Genomic DNA, 25632 nt, shown 5'->3' with positions numbered 1-25632 from the left:
ACTGCAGCCCTTCAGTGAGACTTCAGGTAGGAGGGAGGATTCTGACCCACAGACAAGAAGGTCTAACAGCACCCTGGGTGCTGTAGTCTGGGCTTTAGAAGGCCCCTCAGATCAAAAGGGCATTTCCTGGGGACACTGGGTGGGTGAGGGGGAGGGTGTGATCCCAAAGCAGCCATCAGTCAGGCTCCTTCCAGAACCCAGCCAGGCTCCCAGTACTCTGGGTGAGGACCCTGCATGTCATAAGACCTGTGATGACTCATGACAAAGGACTGGGTTGTGAGTGGTGTTGATGACTGGTGGTAGAGGGTGGCTGGCTGGTGATGAGGATGAACTCCGAGCTAAGCACACTGAAATTTACAACCTTTTCCAAGAAGAGAAAATCCCATGAAGCTCACCCCCCTGACTCAATGCCGTAGGACTTTGGCTCTCCTCAGGGATCTCTGAAGGGCAAACACAGGGATCCAGCTCCCTACTTCCCCACACTTTGCACTCTAGTCCACTGACCGAGCCACAAAGAGCTGGCTCAGACCAGGTGAGCCCAGGAGCTACCCCCACCCACCTCAACAACCCCACAGCTGCCTTTGCAAATGCCACAAATTACTGTTCCCTGCTAAGAGTCATAAAGGAAGACTAGGCCTTGCTGCTGGGGAGAGAGGGGGGCCAGCACGGACCCCCTCAAGCTGGTAGCACAACACACATTCCTGATTGGGGAAGTGCCAAACTCTACTCCATACCCTACAATTGCAGGCACCACATAACCCATCCCAGTCAGACCCTTTAGGAGTACTTACCGGAAGGTCTGTGAAGGCTATACCTGCAGAGGGAAAAAAAAGTCATCAGGCCAACAGGCAGGGCAGGCCACCTGGGGGCCAAAATGACCCTGGCCTTCCCTTTGCTAGGTGTCCTTGCAAGAAGTGAAGTCAGATGCTTAGGCCGTTGTCCACAGCTCTTCCACTCTCCTAAGGAAAGCCTGAAAGAAAGTACTAGACCTAAATGGTCTACTCTCTAACGCCTCTTCAGACCTGATCTAACACTTATTTATGGAGACCTACCATGTGGGTCAAGACCCTTTCCATTCCTACCCTCATCTGATCCTCATTACAATTCTGGGAAATAGTCATTCTTATCCCTATTTTACAAATGAGGAAATTATCTCTAGAGATTAATGATTTGCCCACAGTCACAAAGCTAGCAAAAGTGATGGGGCTGAAGTCATTCCTAGTCTGGCAGAGAGGTGGAGACAGAGGACACGGCGGTTGCCCCCCTCCAGCCCATACCCATCTTCAGCATACCAGAGACTTAAAACATTCCAAGTTGGCAAAGCATGGCTTAATGCTGGCCTCTGTTACCTTCTCCTGACAAAAGAAGTGGCTGTATTTGTAGGGACCTCAGCCCCAGATCAGAGGTAAGGGTGGCAGGGAGCAGAACTCTGTAAATATGTGCAGGCCTGGGCAGGAGAGGGGCCTCAGAGAATAACCACAAAAACATCATGTTCTGCAGATAGAGAAACTGCCCTGGGCCAAAGAAGACTCTCCCAAGGACTGACAGCCCTCCCACTCTTTAGATAAATCCTGTATCTTCTAGAAGATCTTAAGATTTTGCCTGAGAGATTTTCAAACTGCTAACTTCTTAGAGGTCCCAGCCTGCTCTCCCAACTCCCACCCAGAAAGGAAACTGAAATCTAGCAAGACAGAGGAACAGATAAGGGTCTGGAACTAGGTATCCGAGTAAACCTGGGAGTTGAGGAGCTGGTTCAGGGCTTGGGATGCTTGGTGTTAGTACCTCTCCTGACCACACAGCCAGCCAAGAGCCTGGGGCCCAAACTGTGACAGCATATACCAGTTCCCTTTTCTGGAACGGGTGCTGGGCTCTGGGTTTCATATGAAATGATTTAATTCTCAGGAACAACCATGGCTCCAGTTTATAGTTCAGAACCCCCAAGACACAGAGAGGTTGCTTCTGTCCCTTGCTGGGCTGTTCCGCTCTTGCATGAGAGAATTTCATAACCCCTACGGTCTGCATGCCTGAGGCCACTTGAGTCACACAGATAACAGTCACTGCGCTGGCAGGCTTGAATCTGAAAGCCCCTGTGCACACAAGAGAAGATTCAATGTCTACCCTCCAAGTCTGCATGGGAGCTGCCCTCAGGGATCTGCACAGCCAGGATGCTGCTGGGCTCCCGGGCTCCTGGAGGAGGTCCACAGAGCCCTAGAGGTTGGAGGAGTCCTAGCTCCATCAGTTATCAGCAACGTGACCTTTAGAAAGTTCACCAAACTCTCTGAGCCTCGACTCCGCATCTGAAGAAAAGGGGAGAACACCAATTTCTAGACCTCAAGGAAGAAAGGAAAAATGAGATATTCTATGAGTCCAAGGTGGCTACAGTTCTACCACAGGGTGAGGCAACTGCCACACTTCTGGGCAGGCAATGACCCACCAGCTTTCCCAGTTCTGCCTCACAGTGGCACCCAGAAGGGATGAGGCCTTGACATGCTCCCAAAAGGATGAGGAAAGAGGCTATTCCAGCCCCTATTGCTGGACGAGGGTGACATCACTCCTAGCCTTGCAGGTCTGTGAGCCTCTCTGCAAGGCCATTTGACTGCAAGATCTTGGTTGGCCCACAGAAGGAAGATATCCAGGCAAAGATACATGATGCACAAAGGAGGCTCAAACTTGCTGATAAGAAGTGCCCTTTGCTAAAGAGATATAGGTCAGGGGTCACTGAGGATAAAGAGACTGAGAGGAGAAAAGGTGTAGCTCAGTAGTTGAGCACCTGCTTTCCCATGTATGAGGTCCTGGGTTCAATTCCCAGTACTTCCTTAAAAAAGAGACTGTGAGACAGGTAGAGCTGTGTGAGAAAGACCTGCAAGTGCATGGACCACTGGTGGACAGGCCATTAGTCTTCTGTCTTCACTCACTCATTCAGTCATCCTTCCACCAAATACTTGCTGAGGGAGGCCTTCCACAAGCCAGGCTCTGTGAAACAGCTGCAAGTATGGCCCATGAAGTGCTTCAAAAGAGATGGCATGCACCTTACCATTACACAAATGACTGATGACACAGAGGGCTAGTGCTGAGTCAGAAGGATGAAGGAGGACCTTCTTTAGTAGGGGGACCAGAGGCAGGAAATGTCATTCTGTTTCTCTAAAGTAGGGCTCTGAAGTTAGAGAGAAGTGAGGGGCTCACTGATCCCAGGTGAGATTCAGAAACATATTGCTAAGAGGCTTGTAAAAAGGAAATGGGACATTAGTAAGATTCACCAAGTAGCCTGTCATTCCAACCTCATTGCCTTTTTTATAGATCCATTCAATTTCATAATCTAGAAAATGCAGAGATATAATCTAGAGACAAGCTAAATTCCTTTTTCCAAAATATTTCAATAATATCCTTATGGACAAGAGGGAAAAACATGAGTTTCAAGTTAACATAACTGAGTGATTCTTTGCAGGAGGAAGGGCTTGAATCTCAGCCTTGATCTCTTCTAATATTTTTATCAATGTCTTGATGAAAACACATTCATACAAACATGTTTTTTAAATTTTAGGTTAATAAGATACTGAAAATAGTATATTTTAGATAAAACAAACAAGACCATGACAGAGTGGAAAAACAGGCAATATACTACTAAATGAAATTCAATTACAAGATGGGTGAGGTCTTGCATGGGGTCTAAAAGAGCATGGAACTGGGAAGATGAGTTTTAAAAACAATAGAAGGGTTTGGGCTGAAATCAAGGTGACCATAAGTTCCCTGTGAAACCTGGGGAATCTAACTAACAAAGAAATAACGGCCCTTCAGTGGTCCTTGAGGATGTTTAGGGCCCAGAGGAGGGAGGAGTGGTACAGAGGGGCCAGCAGGGTATGCCCTAAACTCCACGTCCCACTTTCAGCACTCTTAAGATGTGGGCAAGCTGGAGGGATGTAAGGAGAGCAGGTATCTAGAATAGAGGGGCTAGACTAATCCTGGCTGCATAGGAGCAGGATGGGGGATGGTGAAGGGTAAGAGCTGGACTCAGATGGGCTGAAGGGGGAGTGAGAAGCTACCTTTGACCTTGACTCTACCCTTCAGCTGTTAGCTCCTCACCAGCTGGCTACCGGCAACTGCAGCTCAGTGACCATGGATTTGGAGGAGGTTTTCTCTATATGTGCACCTGGGTGAGATTGGCAGCATGAGTGCTCTGCTCTCCAGGTTTTCCTGCACATCTGGGCTATGGAACACAACTGCCTCACTGAGGGATGTGTGCACTTGTCACTCAACTCGAGGCCCTGATGGCCCCAGTCACCAGCAAACCCGATTCCTACTCAGGTCCCCTGATTCTGGATGAGCTCATCTGGAAAAGCCACAGAAGGGCTGTGGCAAATGGCAGCCACCTTTTTATTGCCCCTCAATGCCAGGGGAAGCAGTTCTCCTAGGAGCTGGGTTTTAGCTCCCTTTCTTGGCAGGGCCCATGGTAGTGTTCTGCCAGTCCTCTTCTCTAACTATACCATTTTGGGAGAACTAAGGAGTGGCCAGACCTGGGCTTACAGATGTCTGCAAGCACACATAGGGAGGACCAGTACCTACCTCAGGGCCAGTTGGGCAAGGGACGTTCTCACTAAAGGTGTCAAATAACAGTCAGCAATATAATTAACACCACTGAATTGTATATCTGAAAGTGTTAAATTTGGAAATTTTATGTAATATATATGTTACCACAATAAAAACTGAAACAAAACAAGCAAGCACCTGGTAGGGCAGGGAATCAGAGTAGTTAAAGTCCCTCCCTCTCTCCAGTTCTAAGCCTAAATTTCCACATATGTACAGGATTGCTATGCGGAGGAATCGTGCTGGCCTCTCATCATCCTCCCCTGATGACTGCTTCTCCTGGGCTCCTGACCCTATGTAACTGCACTGTGAGCCCAGGCACATGTCTGTCCCTGAGCCCTGCTGGGCCACCTCTGGGCCTGTCAGTCCTGTTCCCCACTTGCCATACCTATCACTGCTGCCTTACCTTAGGCCACCTGAAATCTTTCCTGGACCCTTGCTCTGGTCCCTCCTTTAGTTTCACCAAGGAGAATGCTTTAAATATAATTCTTTCCAGGTTGCAGCATATGGAGAGGCCAGAGGAGAACTGACCTATCTCATGCAGCTTGCCTGTTTACCTCCTGCACTACTGCAGCCCTCACTGTTGCTCCATAGCAACTAGTGTCCTAACTATCAGAAGGGCTGTACAACATCTGGGCCCAGGCCATGGGCATACAATCTGCCACCGCTCTCAGCGATGCACACTGACCCCTTAAGTATCTCATCCAGCCCCAAATCCTGCTCCAGCAAGGGCCACAGAGGCTAGGATCACGACCAGAACATCACTGCACTCTCAGTGCCAATTCTGGGCTCAATAAATGCTGCTGAATGGATTACCAGAGGGTAGAGAGCCCCAATGCCTGGCAATGGCTGCAGTTGCCTAGGGCTCAGCAGAGGACCTGTGGCACTGTATACTGCTGTGGCTTCAAGGTCTGCCCATGGGCCTCTCACCAACCAAAGGAACTCCAAAGGGTAGACTCTCCAGGGTTCTCCAAGCACCCACCAAGGCTGTGGCCATTCTTAGTGTAGAAACAGGTGCCATTGATCAGGTTGACACAGCAGCCAATCACATCTCCTGTGGTGAATGTGGGACCATAGGGCTGGCCAGTCCCCGAGGAGCAGAAGGAATGCCCATCATCGCCATGGTAACCATAGGAATGCTTGTCCCAACCTGTGGGGGAAAAGAGCAGCAACAGCTGAGCAGAGGTACTCAAGAGAGGAAAAGGAAAATTGCAGAAGCCCACTAAGGTCTCCCGGCTGTGCCAGACCAGTGGCAAGGGTCACACCCCTGGGGAACTGAGGCAGCTCCCCTGAGGAATGATACCAAGAAGAAATTAACAGGAACCAATACCATCAGTGACCTGGAAGTGGCTCACCAGAAGGCAGTCAGGGAAAGCCTTGTGAGATATGGGACTTGAAATGACCTCTGAAGTGTACAAAGGTTTTTTATTAATGTCTATAAAATTCAGATACAATTTACATGCAATAAAATTCTCCCTTTTTAAATGTACTGTTTGATGAGTTTTGACCAATGCATACAATTGTGTTACCACAACCACAATCAAAATATAGAACACTTCTAACACCCCAAAGAGTTCCTACATGCCCCTTTGCAATCAATCCTGCTCTAGACGCTGGCACGCTGATCTCATTTGCTCCTATGGTTTTGCCTTTTCCAGAATGTCATGTATAATGGAATCACAGAATATTGAATACAGAGTACTTTGTGTCTGGCTTCTTATACTTAGTATAACACATTTGAGACTCATCCATGTTTTTATATGTATTAGTAACTCATTCCTTTTCATTGCTAAGTAGTATTCCATTGATAGTTATAGCAGTTTGACTATCCATTCACCAGCTGATGACATTTGAATTGTTTCCAGTTGTTGGCTATTATGAGTAAAGCCAATAAATATGTGTATATAGGGTTTTGTGTGGATATATATGTTTTCATTTCTCTTTGGTAAATATTCTGAAGTGGTATTGTTGGATCATATGATAAATGTATATATATATAATTTTTTAAATATTTATTTATTTCTCTCCCCCCACCCTGCCCTGGTTGTCTGTTCTCTATGTCTGTTTGCTGTGTCTTATTTCTTTGTCCACTTCTGTTGCTGTCAGTGGCACAGGAATCTGTGTCTCTTTTTGTTGTGTCATCTTGTCATCTCGTTGTGTCAGCTCTCCGTGTGGGTGGCACCATTCTTAGGCAGGCTGCACTTTCTTTCGCGCTGGGCGGCTCTCCTTACAGGGCGCACTCCTTGCGCATGGGGCTCCCCTACACGGGGGACACCCCTACACGGGGGACACCCCTGTGTGGCACGGCACTCCTTGCGCGCATCAGCACTGCACATGGGCCAGCTCCACATGGGTCAAGGAGGCCCGGGGTTTGAACTGCGGACCTCCCATGTGGTAGACGGATGCCCTAACCACTGGGTCAAGTCCATTTCCCAGATAAATGTATATTTAACTTGGTAAGAAACTGCCAAATTCCTTTACAAAGTGACAATACTTACACTGCATTCCCACCAGCTTGTCCACATCCTCACCAGCTATCAGTTGTGTGTGTGTGTGTTTTAGCCTAGATTCTAGCAGTTAAGTATTGGTTTTAATGTTTTTATATAAGAATCAACTCAAAATCAACCAAAGATCTAAATATAAAAGCCAGGACCATAAAACTACTAGAAGAAAATGTAGGGAAACATCTTCAAGACTTTGTAGTAGGTGGTGGTTCTTGAACCTTACACCCAAAGCACATGCAATAAAAGAAAAAATAGATAAATGGGACCTCCTCAAAATTAAATGCTTTTGCACCTCCCAGGACTTTGTCAAAAGGGTGAAAAGGCAGTCCACTCAATGGGAGAAAACATTTGGAAATCACATATTTGATAAGGGTTTAGTATCCAGGATATATAAAGAGATGTTACAGTGCAACAACAAAAAGACAAATGACCCAATTAAAAAATGGGCAAAAGACTTTAATAGACACTTGTCCAAAGAAGAAATACAAACAGCAAAAAACACATGAAGAAATGCTCAACATCACTAATGATTAGGGAAACGCAAATTAAAACTACAACAAGAAATCATTCACATCTATCAGAATGGTCACTATTAAAAAGACAGAACTACAAGTGTTGGAGAAGGTGTAGCCACTGTTGGTGGGAATGTAGAATGGTACAGCCACAGTGGAGGACTGTTTGGCAGTTCCTAAAGAAGTTGAATATACACTTGTCATGTGACCCTGCAATACCACTACTTTTTTTTTTTTCCACTCTAATCCATGTTTTATTCCTCCATCCTGTGGACCCTGTTGGTGGTGATGTCCACCCCACCTCTATATCAAGAGGGGGCTTAGATCCCACACGGTTGATAGATGCGATTCTCCTGCTTGGAACTGTAGGCACTCGCAGTTCCCTGGTGTGGTGGTTAACCATCTTCACCTCCCTGGCAATACCACTACTGAGTATATACCCAGCAGAACTGAGAGCAGTGACATGAACAGATATCTGCACACCAATGTTCATAGTGATTGCCAAAAGCTGGAAACAACCCAGGTGTCCATCAACAGAAGAATGGATAAACAAACTGTGGTCTAGTCACATGATGGAATATTATGCAGCTGTAAGAAGAAATGAAGTCGTAAAGCATATGACAACATGGATGAACCTGGAGGACATTATGTTGAGTGAAGCAAGTCAGACACAAAAGAACAAATACTACATGACTGTGTTAGTATGAACCAAATATATTGTGTAATATACTGTATGATTAAAAAAAATATGTATCCAGTATATTTAAATGAGAAATGCATGTTTTCATTCAACTATGTTTTCTTTTTAGTTTTTAATTGTTTATATTTTCAATGATTAAATGTACACAATAAAGTTAATAAAAAAATCACTGTTTTTTGTTTATGTTTTTTTTTTTAAAGGGGGTACAGTGGGGATCGAACCCAGGGCCTTGTATATGGGAAGCTGGTGCTCCACCACTGAGTTGCATCTGCTTCCCATATCACTTTGGTTTTTGTTTGCATTTCCCCAATGACCAAGGATGTTGAATGTCTTTTCATGTGTTTATTTGCCATCTGTTTATTTTCTTTGTCAAAGTATTCAAATCTTTAACCCATTTTAAAAATTGGGTTGTTTCTCTTATTTAGCTTTAAGAGTTTTTTAACGTATTTGTTACAAATTATTTATCAGTTGTGTGTTTTACAAATATTTTCTCTAGCATGTGGCTTTTGTTTTCATTTTCTGAAGAGTGTTTTTCAAAGGCCTGCTGGGATTTTGACTGCGATTGTATTGAATCTATAGATCAATTTGAAGAGAAATGGTAACTTAACAGTACTGATTATTCCAAAATCTATGAACGTGTATATCTCTTCATTTATTTAGAACTTCTTTAATTTCTCTCAGCAATGTTTAAATCAATTTATCCCTAAATATTTCCTTTTTGTTTTTATATGTTGCCCAGAGTTTGAACATATTTAAAGTATTACCGTTTTTTTGGTTTGTTTTAGGAAGTACTGGGGATTGACCCTGGGACCTCAAACATTCGAAGTAGGTGCTCAACTACTTACCTTACACCCACTCAAGTATTTCATTTTTGATGCAATTATAAATGACAGTTTTAATTTAAATTTCCAATTATTTCTTGAGATTATATCAAAATATAATTGATTTTGGGGGACAGAGGAATGGGGTCAAGGTTCCTTTTTGGGGTGATAAAAATGTTCTAAAATTGGATTATAATGATGGTTGCACAACTCCGTAAATCTAACAAAAACCATTGAAATATATACTTTAAATGGGTGAATTTTATCATATATAAATTTTATCTCAATAAACCTGGTAAATGTAGGTGTGTGCACTGTGTGTTTGATTGTATAGGGACCATGCATCCTGAAACCTTGCTAAACTTACCAATTAGTTCTGATAGCCTTTTTAAAGATTCTTTGGGGTTTTTTTTAATTTTTAATTTTGAAAGAATTTCTACCTTATAGGATAATTAAAAAGAAAACACAAACCTCATACAGAGAAGTACACACACACACACCTCCTAGAATACCTAGACCCACCTATTTTACCATTTCCCCACCTTTGCCCTATCATTCTATTATCTATCCATCCATTCATTCATCCATCAATCAGTTTTCTGAATATTTGAGATCACGCTATACACATCATATTCCTTGAACACATAACACTTTCCTGTAGATTTCCTACAAACAAGGATATTTACTTAAATGCAGTTATCAATTTCCAGAAATTTAACATTGATATAAAGCTTAGATCCTATATTCTAATTTTTTCTTATATCCCTACCATGTCCTTTTGAGTCTTTCCTCCTCCATTCTTAGATCCCATGCAATAGCATGTAATGCATTTAGTTATCTTTGTTTCCTTAGTTTCTGTAGCAGTTTGATATGGTTATGAATTCCAAAAATAGATATTGGATTACATTTGTAATCTGATCTGTACCTGGGTGTGATTGAGTTATGATTAGGGCTTTGATTGGGCCATGTCATGGCAAAGGACAGAGTTGAGGGTTTTTCTTTTATTTTTGAGCTCAATAAACTTGTCTCTTCATCTCTTCGAGTACAGTGTTGTTTTCACCAGGACCCTCCAACACAAGACTGGAGAGCCCCAGAGGCTGCCAGAGTCTACTGGATGGCAAGGACATCTAAGAGGACATGGGAGGAGGATGAGAGCCTCTGAGGAGGAAAGCCTCTGAAAAGAAGACTAAGAGCAACCACAAGGTGGGGGGAAGAGGGAGGTGGGGGCAGAGGGAGGCGGGGCCCAAGGAGACCTTTGACCCTGGAATCCCTGCATAGCAGCCTGCAGGACAGAGGAGGGGAATAGGACCATTGGGTTTTTGATGTTGGAGTTTTAATGTTGGAATTTGATGCTGAAGCCTTAAGCTAGAGCCCTGGGAAGTAAGCTCAGAGAGCAAAGAGAAGCAAGCCCCAGAAAAAGAGGACCCTGGACCCAGGAAGAAGCAAGACCCTGGAAGGGAGGAACCCAGGAAGCCTGAACCCTCGCAGACGTCGGCAGTCATCTTGCTCCAATACGTGGGAATAGACTTTGGTGAGGGAAGTAACTTATGTTTTATGGCCTGGTATCTGTAAGCTCCTACCCCAAATAAATACCCTTTATAAAAACCAACCAATTTCCGGTATTTTGCATCAGCACCCCTTTGGCTGACTAATACAGTTTATTTGGGAAGCAGTCTTGGCCCAGTGGTTAGGGCGTCCGTCTACCACATGGGAGGTCCGTGGTTCAAACCCCGGGCCTCCTTGACCCGTGTGGAGCTGGCCCATGAGCAGTGCTGCTGCGCGCAAGGAGTGCCATGCCCCCCAGGGGTGTCCCCCATGTAGGGGAGCCCCACGCGCAAGGAGTACGCCCCATAAGGAAAGCCGCCCAGCGCGAAAGAAAGTGCAGCCTGCCCAGGAATGGTGCCGCACGCACGGAGAGCTGACACAACTAGATGACGCAAGAAAAAAGGAGACACAGATGCCCTTGCCACTGACAACAGCAGAAGCGGATAAAAAGAACACACAGCAAATGGACACAGAGAACAGACAACTGGGGGGGGGAGGGGAGAGAAATAAATAAAATAAATAAATCTTAAAAAAAAAATAGTTTACTTTTTTTTCATTTGTGGAAACATATACAACATAAATCTTTCCATCCTAACCCGTCCCAAGCAAACCATTCAGTGGGATTAATCACACTCACAAAGTTACGGTACCCACACCCAAGAATAATAATTTCCAGGTCTGATTGAGTTGTCTCACTTCAAAAGGCTGCCAAGCAGCCCTGGTGCATTGTGGTAATACAGCTCTACTTGCGGGTGAGGGAAGAGGCCCATGGAAAAGAAACACATGCTTGGCTAGCTGTAAGGCCAAGGGTACTGCTGGCCCAGGGAAGAGCAGCATGGAGGCAAAGGCCTCTGACATGCAGCAAGCTCCTCAGAAGGGACCACAAATACATTAAGCAACGTGTACACCACCAGGAACTTTGACCAGCTCCCTGTCCCCTGGGCTCACCTAACACACTACCCTCTGTTCTGGCTGCCTGTGGACTCTTTTACGAGAGCTGAAAGTCCTTTGTGCATCTACTGCTCCACTCCCATCCAGATCCTTTCCCAAGGATATCTCAGACAGAGAAAGTACAGAATAAGGAAAGGGGCAAGGGGGAGGGTGAAGCACTGTAGATGCTGGGGTAAAAGATGCTCCGGGGAGGTGGCCAAATGGTGAACGCTATGGGGGCTCATCAGCTGTGACAAGGGCCCTAGCCTATATGGAGTGGGACAGAAGCAAATCATATTTTGTAATAGAGCCAAATAGTATTTCCAGACTACTGGAAATATACCTCCATACATTCAACAGTGTCTAAGATACCCACTGTGCAAAGCCACCTGCTACTGGTATTTGCTCCAGGCAGACACCTTTCAGCGACAGGGCCTAGCCTCTGGCATCATGAGCCTGGCATGGACTCCCAGTGTTCTGCCCAGATCTCTGCTGCCATCCTTCTCCCAAGGCCTATGGGAGAAATATCAGCTGTTTGCAGAATGTGCCCCACCCAGTGGAAGCAGCTTCTTGCTGAGCCCAGCCCCAGATCAGGAGCCATATTCCTGGAGGTGTGCTCCTAGCAGTACACTCAGAGAGGGCTTGGTAAGGTCAGCCAAGTTCCAGGGAGAGAAAAAGATGCTCGTTGATCATGATCATCCTGTAGAGGGAAAACCCACAGACCTCTCAAGGACATGGTTGCCTGGTGCCACCTGCTTCAGGAGGTCTGTTTCACCCCTCAATACAACATACTCTTTCAGCTCTTTCATTTCTAAAGGTCCAAACAAGGAAGGTATGCTTCAGTGGACCTGGGTTCTCCTTCCAGGAGCTGTAGTAACATCAAGAAGAGAGCTTCCTCCTTCACAGAAATGGCAAAAAGAAAGTTATCAGCTGCCCAACTCTGGTGCAGATGAGGCCTCCAAGCAACACAGCTAGTCTTCCTAGCCTTGTCTGACATAGAAGGAAGACAGAGAAGGAAGATCTTGGGAGAAGCCCACACTCCACGCACCATTCACAACCCTGGCTTCTTCTCCCTGCTTCCCCAATCCAAGGATCCCAGCCTCTGCCCTTCCCTGCCAGCTCACAGGGTGGGGTGGGGGCTGCACATGCACTCATCTGCCGGCAGATCACCCTGACCTGCTTCTGAGCCATCAAGCCACAGGTTCTGACACTTGTATTTTTAGGCCACACCTATTCCTTAGTTTCATACTTAAGAAGGCCCAAAACACCTTATGAAAGGTCAACACCAAAATTTCCACATCCTACAACAGAAACCTCCGGCCCTGCAAGTTATGACACACCCACATGCTCCCGGGGAAAGTTCGAGCACCATAGTTTCATACAAGAGCCACTCTCAGTGACCACCTGTCCTATGGTCAAAGTGAGCTCCCCATGTGGCAGCCCTCTGACCCTTACAGCCTTAGAGGCAGAGATTTTCTTGCTCAGTCAACAGTACAATCTACAAGAGAACACTCAAAACATCAACATCCTGACTGGCTGCTGGGTGTTCTCTTCCTCCATAATTCAACTCCAACTAACATGCTCTTATTTCCTAAATGTCTACTAAAAGATAGGAAAATAGTTCCAATTCTAGCTAATTCCACTCTGATTTACATTCATAAAAGAACTTAAAATGATAGATAAGTACTTCCTCAGGTGGAAAAAAAGAGTTTTCATTAATAATAGCTAATATTTATGTACCCATTTTTATTCTAATCCCTTTAAAGGAATTAACTCATTTAATCCTCATAATCATCCTATATGAATTAAGTACTAGTATCACTTCCATTTTACAGATGGGGAAGCTGATGCACAGAGTGGTTAAGTAACTGCTTCAGGTAACACAGCTCCTCAATGCAAATGCAAACTGCTCTTAACCACAGCACTGTAATGCTTCACAAGCCGACCACAGCCCTAGAAGTTTGTTTCCCTGCATAAACAGCATCGTTCAATGACGCTGATCCCTGACTGACAGAAAGGGGAACAGTTGCTCCTCCCACAGGGAGAATGTGGTAGTAGAGCCCCTGTGTACAATCGGCACCACACTCTTTAAGGCAGTGGGGTGAAGCTGCACTCCAAATGAAGGTTTCTCTTGGCTGAAGGCAGGCTACAGGTTGATGAGATCAGACTCCAGACTGTTTCCAGAACAACATTTGTCTCCTTGAAGCCATCACATTGAGGCAAAACACAGCAAAATGCTGGGAAAGGCCTCATTCGATGGCTAAGTGCATCATGCCAGGTACTGTGCTCACTCTGGCGAAGAGGGGTAAAAAAGACGTGATCTGAGTCCCAAGGAGCTCATAACCCATCAGGGATACTGCTGGGTAGATGTGAAAGAGTTGACCCAAGGCGGGGTGGCAAATTCCATTACAAAGATATAATCAGGGCTGAAGGGGTCAATAAGGTTTCCCAGGAGGCCATGCAGGAAGGGCATCTCCAGGGCAAGAATGGCATCTGCCAGAGAGCAGAGCAGATGTCTGTAGCATGTCTGGGTTCCCACACAGATATGCTGGTGTACAGTTTGCAAAGAGCAGAGGTGGAAGACAAAGCTAAGCAGGATCTTCGGGGACTGTGTCCTCTGGGCAGAGAGGTCCAAGACCCACCAACACAGGAAGGGGGGCACAGTGGTGCTGATTTCTTAGGAGGACAATTCCAGCCACCAGGGTGCAAGGGAGTGGAGGGCAGAGGTCTGAGGTAGAGGAACTAATCAGGAAGCTTGGAAACCACCCAAAGGAGAGACAAGGTCAGTGGGGAATAGGAAGGGGGAGATTAAAGGAATGCTTGGGGGAAGGGCAGAATCACAGGGATGAGGGTAAGGGAGGGCACAAAGATTATTCTGAGGATTCCCACTTGGGGATCAGGTGACTATGAGCAGAGATAGAGAATGTATGAGGATCTGGCTTTTGCAGGAAGATAACCTTAGTTTGGGGCAAGTGGAGTTCACAGTCTGCTGGCCCATAAGCTAAGTATTGAGGTTTCTGCTCAGAGTGTAATTAGAGGAGTGAGTTGAGCCCTCTGGAGGGCCCGCTGGCTGCCCTTTAACTGTACTTCTGAAGACCGGCAAAGCATGTCCAGCTGTTCACAGGCCACAGCAAACTAAACCCACTTCACTCGGCATCAGGAATAAGACCGATTAGAAACCAGAGAAATGAGTAACTCGGGTAGAAGAGGAAAAGAGAGAGAGATTATCCCCTGTAGTCAAGAAGCACTTAATTTAGACAGAAAGGGACCAGTCTGTCACCTGTTCTTGTTGGTTTCAAACAGTCAACCAGACCAGACACCATAAGAAAAATGGCTTCAGTTTCATAGTTGGGCCTCTCCTTCCTGACAAGCTTCTCATAAAAAGCAAGATTAACAGCCAAAGACCAAATACCTCTTAAAAGCAGCAGCTGGGCAGGTCAAGGCTGGACTTCCTAAGTTAACCTCTTTTCTTAGACTAACTCAGACAAGGGCTGCTTGACTCATGCTTTCCGACTTGCTTCTAATGACACTGAAACTAGACATCTAAAATGGCCTAGACTAGAAGCATTCTTGAAACATTATCCATACAACCCTGGAGACACAGCATAAGTAGTTTACAATTCAATCGTCCCTCCTCAAAGACACAGTCCAGCTGAACTACCTCCCAGAGGGCTCCACCCTGTCCTCTCCTCCCCACCTCTCTAGCCCAAGCTACTGCCAAGCTCTCCTGGGCCACTGCGAGGGTGCGAGGGTCCCCAAACTGTCTTCCTTGCACCTACTCCTGACATACACATGCACTGCCCCCTGTCCCACATTGATCTGTGTTCTGGCAAGTCAATATGGGTAGGCCACACCCCAGCTTAAACCCTTCAGTGGCTCCCCATAATACCTGGGGCAACCCATACTTCTCACCTGGTCCTTTCAACCACCCAGACCAACCTTGCAGGTTTCTGTCTACTTCCTCAGCTCTTTCCCACAAGCTTCTCAGTCTACCTAGAATGTTCTTCCTCTTTCCCCACTCACTCTGCCCCCAACCCCTGCCACTCCTGGCCTGCTAACTCTTCATACAGATTCTGGTCTGAATGTCATTCCTCAGGAAAGCCCAAGTCTAGCACTCTCTCATGGTCAGCCTTCACAGAACTGACCAAAATGGAAAGTGGCCCACCACTGCAGGGTTACCGATTCAAGATCTATTATTTATGATGAGCTGAGGTCCACAGAGACAGGGACTGTATCTGTTTACCCTGTGCTGGGCTCAGTGCCTGGCACATAGTAGATACACAATAAATTAATAGGGCCATCACAGTTAGGATTAAGTTACGATACTGTCTGTAAAGCATCCAGCAGACAGAGCCTAGGACGCAGGAGGATCTTGGTAACTAGCTGCTCTAACAGCACAGTACTAGGTGGAGAAAAAGATTCTGTTTGCTCAAAGCTGTGATGGTGCTAGAAGACACCCCTCCAAGCTCTCCATGGAGAGCAGAACTGCCTGGAGATTCAGTTCTTCAGAAGCTCAGAAGCACAAAGAACCACTACAGAACTACTAATGCTGCTGTTCCCAGATGAAGACCTGCCTAGGGAAGGCAGACTCCAAGGAGACAAGACCTGCCTGGCAGGAGTTTCCCTGAAACACTGCAAGGGCTACCCCAGAGATGACCCAGGATCAGGAGTGCCTTTTCATTCTAGTGGTCTCTTCCAGAATAAAAGAGGGCTGTCTGCCTTCACTGGAGTGAGTGCTGAAACGGCAGCTTGATAAAACTGACCTCACTCAGCAATCCAGGCTGACTGCAAGGAGGGCTGCGTCCCCTGGCACTCTACCCGCCCAACCCACCCCCAACGAGCAGGAGGACTCTGTATACTCCTGTACCCCTTGCTGGGGGGACATGTTGCTCCCCCTGGCAGGTCCTCCCCAACAGCAGGCACACTGGCACCTATATATCCACTGGCTCCTCCTCAGAGAGGACTGAGCACCATCCTCCAAGCCCCCCCAAGCTGGGCACACTCCACACACCCAGCCCCAGGTACCTGCAGACAAGGGCACATAGGGGCCCTTGCCATCCACCGGGGACCAGACTGCTCAAAGCCTTAGCTGGAAACAACCTAGAAAGAGCCGGGAAAGAAATGGCTGCCTTCTCAACTCAGAGCAGCCCTGCAACCCTGAGAGAGGAGAGTACAATCCACACGCTCAGCAATTACTGCTCCTACACCCTGTCGGCAACCTTCCACTGGTCCCCATTTCTTTTTAAACAGCCTAGGAAATCACACTGTGGGTGTATTGATTCTAACAGTGCAACACTCAAGAGTTAACTGTCCACAACGATGTGCTTGACACCCTGTGTGAAACAAAACATGAGGGGGAGTGTGAGTGAGGCGAGGACCTCGAGGGAGCCAGGACAGACACTCAGGCAGTCAGAGCTACCATGCACTACATGAAGAAGAACCCCATTTCACAGACAATTGCCTTAATGTACAAAAGAAATGAAAGTGATAATAAGAGGAAAGCTGTATTCATTCTTCCCCCCTAAACTTTCTTTCTGGGAGGCTAAGAGGGCAACTCCAATATACTGAACACTGTAAAACTGAGTTCACAATTAACGGGAAACAAATATAGCAGGCAAGTAAAAATGACAAAAATTTATGCCCATGTCCATCTACTCATCAACAAATGAAGAGACAAAATGTGGTATATATCCATACAATCAAATGTTATTTAGCCATAAAAAGGAATGAAGCACTGTACATACTACAACAGGATAAAATCTCAAAAGTATTATGCTATGTAAAAGAAGCCAGACACAAAAGGTCATATACTGTATGATTCCATTTACATGAAACTTCTAGAAAAGGTAACTCCATGGAAACAGAAAGCAGACTCTGGATTGTCAATAACTGGAAAGAGGGTTCAGTTTCCTTCTGGGGTGATAAAAATGTCTTAGCACTAGATAGAGGTTCCACCACACTGTGGATGTACTAAATGCCACTGAATTGTACACTTTAGAATGGTTGATGATTGATTTTATGTTATATGAGTTTTACCTAAAAAAAAAAAAAAAATGACATGAATTCCAGTTTTGAGGCCAGGAGGCAAGGACAACTGCTCCTGTGCTCACAAACACAACATGGTTTTGAATCCTCAGTCTCAAAAACAGCCCAAATCTCTACATGCCTACTCGAGGCCAGCAGGACTTGTCACATCAAGACAGTCACAGCAGTATCCACATGCTGCCTGCAAAGCCACATGCTGAGGCCAAGTTGTGTGCACAGGACCCTGATCTCTAGGGTTACCCAGTGGTATTTCAGGAGCCCCAGTTCCTGGTGCCCAGCTATCATGGGTTCATGAAGACAGAAAAAGCAGAATGCTCAGCAGGCTCCCCACTGCCCTGTCCTGGGAATCCCTGGTCACCTGGCTCTTGTCAGTCAGATTCTGGCCCTGTTCCTGTGGGAAGGCTGGAGCCTAACAGGCCAAGAGTTCATGTCCATGGCATGCAGTGAGTGGCCACAGGCAGTGGCCTCCACTTTCTGCCCTGAGGTATCCACAATTCACCAGTGCAACCTTCTCTGGTTCCACTCAGTGTCCTTCATCTGCTGCTCTGCCACTTTTTTTTTTAAATTGAGGCAAAATTCAAACAACATACAATTAATAATTTTAAAGTGGATAATGCAGTGACATTTAGTGCATCTACAATTTTGTACAACTACTACCCCTCTCTAGTTTCAAAATGTTTCCTCTCCCCAGAAGAATACTTCATACCCTTTTAGTTACCACTCCTCCCTCCCTCATCGTCTTGCTACAGATTTGCCTATTCAGGAAATTTCATATAAAAGCAATCATACAATACGTGGCCTTTTGTTTCTGGCTTCCATTACTTAGAATAATGTTTCCAAGGGTTCATCCAATGCTCTGCCACTAGTATCTAAAGACCCACCCACTGCGTCCCCTGCCTAGGCTTGCAACTGGGATGACTACACCTGCTCAATCCTTCAACCCAAAGCTCTTGACTCAGCACAAGGGCCCAGATGATGTCATTTTCAAAATTCTTTTCATCTTCTGGTAACAAATCTATAAAATATAATTAATAAGAAAAAATGTGTAGAGAACTGTATGTCTGATCCAGAATAAACTTTGTATATCATAAAACATGATTGTGCTCGAGTATAAATCAGTAGGAAGCTATTTTTAAAAAAAAGAAGGTACTGGGGATTGCAGCAGGGACCTTGTACATGCAAAGCAGATGCTCAGTTCAACTGAACTACACCCACTCCCTTATGAAGCTACTTTAAAAAAAAAAAAAAATTTATTTATTCCCCCACTCTTGCTGCTTGCGCTCACTGTCTGCTGTGTCCATTTGCTCTGTGTTCTTCTGTGTCTGCTTGTCTTCTCTTCTTGTCTTCTCTTTAGGAGGCACCAGGAATCAATCCTGGGAGTTTCCAATACGGGAGAGAGGTACTCAATCACTTGAGCTACCTCAGCTCCCTGGTTTGTTGTGTCTCTCATTGTCTTTTCTGTGTCTCTTTTTTGTTGAGTCATCTTGTTGCATCAGCTCTCCACATATGCCAGCTCACCTTAACCAGGCAGCCCCAGGACCTCTCATATGGCAGATGGGAGCCCAATCACTTGAACCACATGTGCCTTCCTGAAGCTAATTTTTTTTTTCAAAGCTAATTTTTAAAAAGGCAGACCACATGATATTTCCTGATCATGGTAGAATAATGTCAGGCTCAGTAAAATAAACACTTATTTAAATAGTGCTTAATCAGGTGAAAATTATAGAGTACTCTACTCTCTTGAATGTAACCTAGGTCAGAAAGAAAATCCAGAATAATAAATGTAATAAACACTTTAAAACAAAAAACTGAAACTGAAATAGCACATCGAAATTTGTGGAAAGTAGATAAAGTAGTACTCAGAAGAAATGCCTAAAAATAAGCAGCTACTTTTACTACCAAAAAAATTAAAATACAATGACATGTCTGTTATCTAAAGAATATGGGGAGAAATGAAGTAATAAATCAATGTAAAATAGGATAAAAAATAAATAAAATAGCAGAAATCCTCAACAAAATACTAGCAAACTCAACCTAGTACCACATAAAAAGACTCATACACCATGATCAAGTATGATTTATCCCAGGAATACGTTGCTTCAAACACATGAAAATTAATTAACATAGTATATGTAGCAGTTTGATATTAATGATGAATTCCAAAAAGAACTATTGGATTATGTTTGTAAACTGGGTTTTTTTTCTTCTGAGCATATGAGATTATATTTACTTGATTATAATCAAGTAAACCTCTTGTGTCAGTAGGGTGTTGAGCCCCTGCCCCTTGGTGGATGGGGATTTGCAGATAAAAGGCATGGCAAAGGACAGAGTTGGGGGCTTTTAATGTTGGAGTTTTGATATTGGAGTTTGATGTTGAAGCTGGAGCCCCAGAGAGAAAGACAGAGCTGTTTGCCTGATAGTCTACAGCTGACCTTGTGGAGCGAGGCAAAGCCTAGAGAGCCTCACAGTCTATAGCTGACCTTATGGAGAAAACAGAGGAGCTGAGCCCAGAGGAACCCAGGAAGGCTGAATCCTCACAGATGTCAGCAGCCATCTTGCTCCAACATGTGAAAATAGACTTCGGTGAGGGAAGTAACTTATGCTTTATGGCCTGGTATCTGTAAATTCCTACCCCAAATAAAATACCCTTTATAAAAACCAATTTCCTTCTGGCATTTTGCATCAGCACCCCTTTCACTGACTAATACAGTATATCACATTAATAGGAGTAAAGGACAAAAACTATGTATGTGATCATCTCAACTGATCATCTCAACTGAAAAAGCATTTAGCCAAATTCAACACCCTTTTATTTGGGGGGGGAAAAAAAAAAAAAACAACAAACTAGAAATAGGAGAGTGCTTCCTCACCTGATAAAGGACATGTATGAAACGTATAAAACACTCACAACTAATGTCATACTTAATGGTGAAAGTTTTCCCCTTAAGAATAAAAACAAGGCAAGGATGTCTACTCTTGCCACTTCTATTCAACACTGACTGTATTAGAGTTCTAGCCAGAGCAATTAAGGAATAAAATAAAATGTATCCAGATTGGAAAGGAAGAAGTTGAAAGTATCTCTAGTCCCAGCTGACAGGATATTATATATAGAAAATCCTAAGAATACACACACACACACAAAATTTTAGAGCTAATAAACAAGTACAGCAAGGTTGTAGCATATAAGATCAATATACAAAAAATCAATTGTATTTCTACACACTAGCAATGAGCAATCCAAAAATGAAATTAAGAAAACATTTCCATTTACAAAAGCAAAAAAAAGAATAAAATAGGGAATCAGATGTGGCTCAAGTAGTTGGGTGCCTGCCTACCATAGGGGAGGTGGCAGGTTTGGTTCCCGGTGCCTCCTAAAGACAATCAAGACAACGAGCTGATGCAATGTGCTAGCACAGCGAGCAGATGCAACAAGATGACACAACCAAGAGACAAAATGAGAAACACAACAAGGGGGGAGTGGAAGTAGCTCAAGACAATGGGCACCTCCCTCCCACATGGGAGGTCCTGGGTTTGGCTCCTAGTGCCTCCTAAAAAAGATGAGCACACAATGAACAGACACAGAGAGCAGATGGCAAGTACAAACAATGGGGCAGGGGGAATAAATAAAAATAAATCTTAAAAAAAAAAGAAGAAAACAGGACTAAATTAAATAGTGCAAGGCTCATTCACTAAAAACTACAAAACATCACTGAAAGAAATTAAAGATGACCTAAATAAATGGAAGACAATATTAAGATGATAATGTTCCTCAAATTGATCTATATAATTGGTCTACATTCAAGATCATCCCTATTATATACCCTATTTCTGCCTTTCCTGCAGTAATTGACAAACTGACCTTAAAATTCATACGAAAATGCAAAGAATTCAGATTAAACGAAACAACCTTGAAAAAGAAAAACAATTCAAAACTTAACTGCAAAGCTATAGTAATCAAGGCTATGTGGTCCTGGCATATGCAAAAACATATAAATAAACAGTATATAACTGAGAGTCCAGAAACAAACCCTACAATTACAGTCAATTGATTTTCAAGAAGGGTGCGAAGATCATTCAGTGAGAGAAAGGACAGTCTTTTCAATAACTGGTGTGGGGAATAAATGAATAACCACATGCAAAAAATTGAATATGGACCCCCTAATTCACACTATATATAAAATTTACTTAAAATAGATCATAGGCCTAAATATAAGAGTTTAAACTTCATCTCTTATAAGAAAACATAGGCTTAAATCTTTGTGAACTTGGATTAGGCAATGTTTCTTAGATACAACACCAAGAGAAAAACAGTTAATTTTTACTTCATCAAAACCAAACAATTTTAATCCGTGCTTAGTGGCAATGCTCCAAAATTCATCAATAGCAGTGAATGTACCTCATTAATGAAGGATGTTGTTAATGAGGGAAAATGTGGGAGGTATGGGGAGCGGGGTATATGGGAATCCCCTATATGTTTTACGTGACATTTGTATAATCTAAGTATCTTAAAAAAAAAAACAACAACTAAACAATTTTGTGCTTCAAAGGACACAATCCAGAGAGTGAAAAGAGAACCCACAGAATGGGAGAAAATAGTTGCAAATTATGACTCTAATAAAGTATTTGTATCTCAAATATACAAAGAACTCTTACAGCTCAACAATAAAAAGACAAGTAACCCGAATGAAAAATAGGCACAGGGTTTGAATAGATAGTTCTCCAAAGAAGATTAATAAACCACCAATAAGTTCATGAAAAGACGCTCAACATTACCAGTGATCAGGGAAAAGCACATCAAAACCATGAGATACTACTTGATACCCACTAGGATGGCTACTAGAAAGAAAGATGGGGGAAGTGGATTTGGCTCAACTGATAGAGCATCTGCCTACCATATGGGAGGCCCAGGGTTCAAATCCAGGGCCTCCTGACCCATGTGCAGTGCTGATGCGCGCAAGGAGTGCCGTGCCACACAGAGGTGTCCCCTGCATAGGGGAGCCCCACGCACAAGGAGTACACCCCTGCAAGGAGAGCTGCCCCGCATGACAAAAATGCAGCCTGCCCAGGAATGGCACAGCACACATTGGAGAGCTGACACAGCAAGATGACACAACAAAAAGAGACACAGATACCCAGTGCTGCAGACAAGAATGCAAGCAGACACAGAAGAACACACAGCAAATGGACACAGAGAGCAGACAATGGGGGGAAGGGGAGAGGGAAGGGGAGAGAAATAAATAAAAAATAAAATCTTTAAAAAAGAAAAAAAAAATTGACATTAGTGACAGAGACTAGCTCAATGTTTAAAAGACAAAAAAAAGAAAGAAAGATAGTGATGATGTAGAGAAACTGGAACCACCATATATTACTGATGGGAATGTAAAATGGTACCGGGTCTGTGGTAAACAGCTTGGCAAATCCTCAAAAAGTTAAACATAAAAGGTACCATATGATCCAGCAATTCCACTCCTAGATATATATCCAAGAGAACTGAAAGCATATGCCCACACAAAAACTTGTATACTATGTTCATAGCAGCATTACTCATAATAGTCAAAAAGTAGAACCAATCCAAATGTTCATCAACAGATGAATGAATAACAAAATGTGGTATATCTATATAATGGAATATTATTTAGCCATAAGAAAAAATGAGTTCTGATACATGCCACAACTTGGATGAACCTTGAAGATATGCTCAGTGACAGAAGCCAGACACAAAAGACCACATATTTCATAGTTCCACTTATATGAAATGCTCAGAATAGGTAAATCCACAGCAAGAGAAAATACATTAGTAGTTGCCAGGGGTTGTGGATAGGGAGTAATGGGGATTGATTGCTAATGGGTACAAGGTTTCTTTTCGGGGTGATGAAATGTTCTGAATTAGACAGTGATGATGGTTGCACAACACTATGAATATGCTAAAAACCACTGAATGATACACTTTAAAAGGTTGAATTTGATGGTATATGATATCTCCATTTTTAAAATTAAGAAAACAATAGGATTGATAACAATAACAAATCATTCTTAAAAAATGAAAAAAATGGATTCAATAAATGTAAAAGATCAACTATGAAGGTTATTTTTTAAGATTTTGAGAGTATTAATCATAGCTATTTTACTAATAAATTAAGAGAATCCAGTGGCCAAAGCAAAATATACACTGAAAGTGATGCCACAAGAAGCAAGTTACTTGAACAAACTAAGAAAGAAAAGTCTTCCATGTATGAAGTCCTGGGTTCAATCCCCAGTACCTCCTAGAAAAAAAAAATTGTTCTAACTTGCACATAGAAAGTACCCTGTGTATACAACCACCATAAAAAAGGAACCCCTTCCAATGACCTAATAGGGTTCTTCTCAACTAAACCAGATATACTGAGTTACCTCAATATATATCCATAAGCATTTATAAACTTAAATATCTATTTCTGATTAAATGCTTTCAGTTAATACTTCAGGTCAGGAAAGGGGAATCTTTTTTTTTTTAACCATAACCTATTACCTCCTGCTGCTCCCTAACATGGTGGTTAGCCTGATTTCAAGCTCTTACAGCTGACTGCCTAAAGGGTACCAGTCTCAATCCCATTGGTCTTTCCTCTTCCAGACTGAGTCAGGGAAACCTAGTTGCTTATTAGCAAATCTGATCATCTCTCTCCTATGCTCAAAACACTCCAACGGCTGCTGTGAAAAATAGCTTGGCAGTTCCTCAGAAAGTTAAGGAAAGAATTATCATTCGAGGTAGGGTGGTGTATGGGAGCCCTGTATAATGTTATGCATGTTTGCTTTGTAAATTCACAACTTTAACTATATACTTATTTTTCAGGTATGTTCACGTATGAATGATATACTTCAATAAATTGTTTTTGAAATAAAAAAAGAAAACAGAATTATCATATGGCATATGCCCCAAAGAATTGAAAGCAGGGACTCAAACATATTTGCACACCAATGTTCAGAGCAGTATTATTCATAACAGCCAAAGGTATGAAGCAACCCAAATGTTCCTCCATAGATGAATAAATAAAATGTGATATATACATATAATGGAATAAAAAGAAATGAAGTTCCATAAACCTACAACTTCTCTAATAAAGTTTTTTAAAAACAAAAAATAAATGAAGTTCTAATAAGGCCACAACATGAATGAACCCTTCAATACATCACATTCAATGAAATAAGCCAGACACATAAAGATATATGCTGTATGATTTCACTTATATAAAATACCTAATACAGAATAAGCAAATTGATAGAGACAGAAAGTAGATTACAGGTTACTAGGGGCAGTAGGGGAGGAAAAATTATTGCTTGATAATGATGATGAAGTAGTTTTGGTAATGGATGTTGGTGAGTACCACAATATTGTGAATGTAATTAATACCACTGAACTGTGTATTTCAAAGTGGTTAAAATGACAAATGTTATCAAAATAAAAAAAAACCTAAACGAATAAAAGCAACAAAGAACACTCCTGTGGCTCCTACTCTTTATAAAAAGAAGCCTCCTTATAAAAAGAAGCTGAGGCTGCCAGGCATACAACTTAAGACTCTTTCTCAACTGGCTCATCCTTACCCATTCCCACAAATCCATCCCTACCATACCAGACAACTTATAGATCCACTCACAGGCCTTACGGTAACCACAGCCCACAACCACTTGGTTCACCCCTCAACATCAGATTGAAAACATCACATCCTCTGTTCTACCAAACACAACTGTGTCTATCATGGGGAATTAATCTTTGAATTGCCACAAAGCCTGACACACAAGTGGCACCTAGCAGTAGCATGTCTTGGCCAAAACTGAGAATGGTAAACACTGTCCTCCAAGGAACTGCCTCATTGGAAGACTATGTAGAATTTTCAGGCAAGGATGCCTCTGTGTTCCAACACAGGGAAGTTAACCATATATATGGTACTAGAAGTTTCAGAGATTCTGGGGTTCAGGATTCTCAAGCCTATCAACCTAGATATCTTCATTCCAAATCA

General features: G+C 43.4%; 1 protein-coding gene across 2 annotated transcripts in view; it reads right to left on the bottom strand.

Moving 5' to 3' along the window:
• RANBP10 (RAN binding protein 10) overlaps nt 1–25632 on the bottom strand; it is a 91448-nt gene that overhangs the window by 11575 nt on the left and 54241 nt on the right. For both annotated transcript variants that reach the window (XM_004459665.4, XM_004459666.4), the window contains exons 4-5: nt 5564–5731; nt 792–814 (exon numbers count right to left, since the gene is read on the bottom strand). In XM_004459665.4, the coding sequence (XP_004459722.1) occupies nt 792–814; nt 5564–5731 (191 nt within the window). The remainder of the gene's footprint in view (nt 1–791; nt 815–5563; nt 5732–25632) is intronic.

This window comes from Dasypus novemcinctus, chromosome 18 (assembly GCF_030445035.2).
Source record: "Dasypus novemcinctus isolate mDasNov1 chromosome 18, mDasNov1.1.hap2, whole genome shotgun sequence".
Classification (NCBI taxonomy): Eukaryota; Metazoa; Chordata; class Mammalia; order Cingulata; family Dasypodidae; genus Dasypus; species Dasypus novemcinctus.
This window is presented reverse-complemented; position numbering and strand designations above follow the sequence as displayed.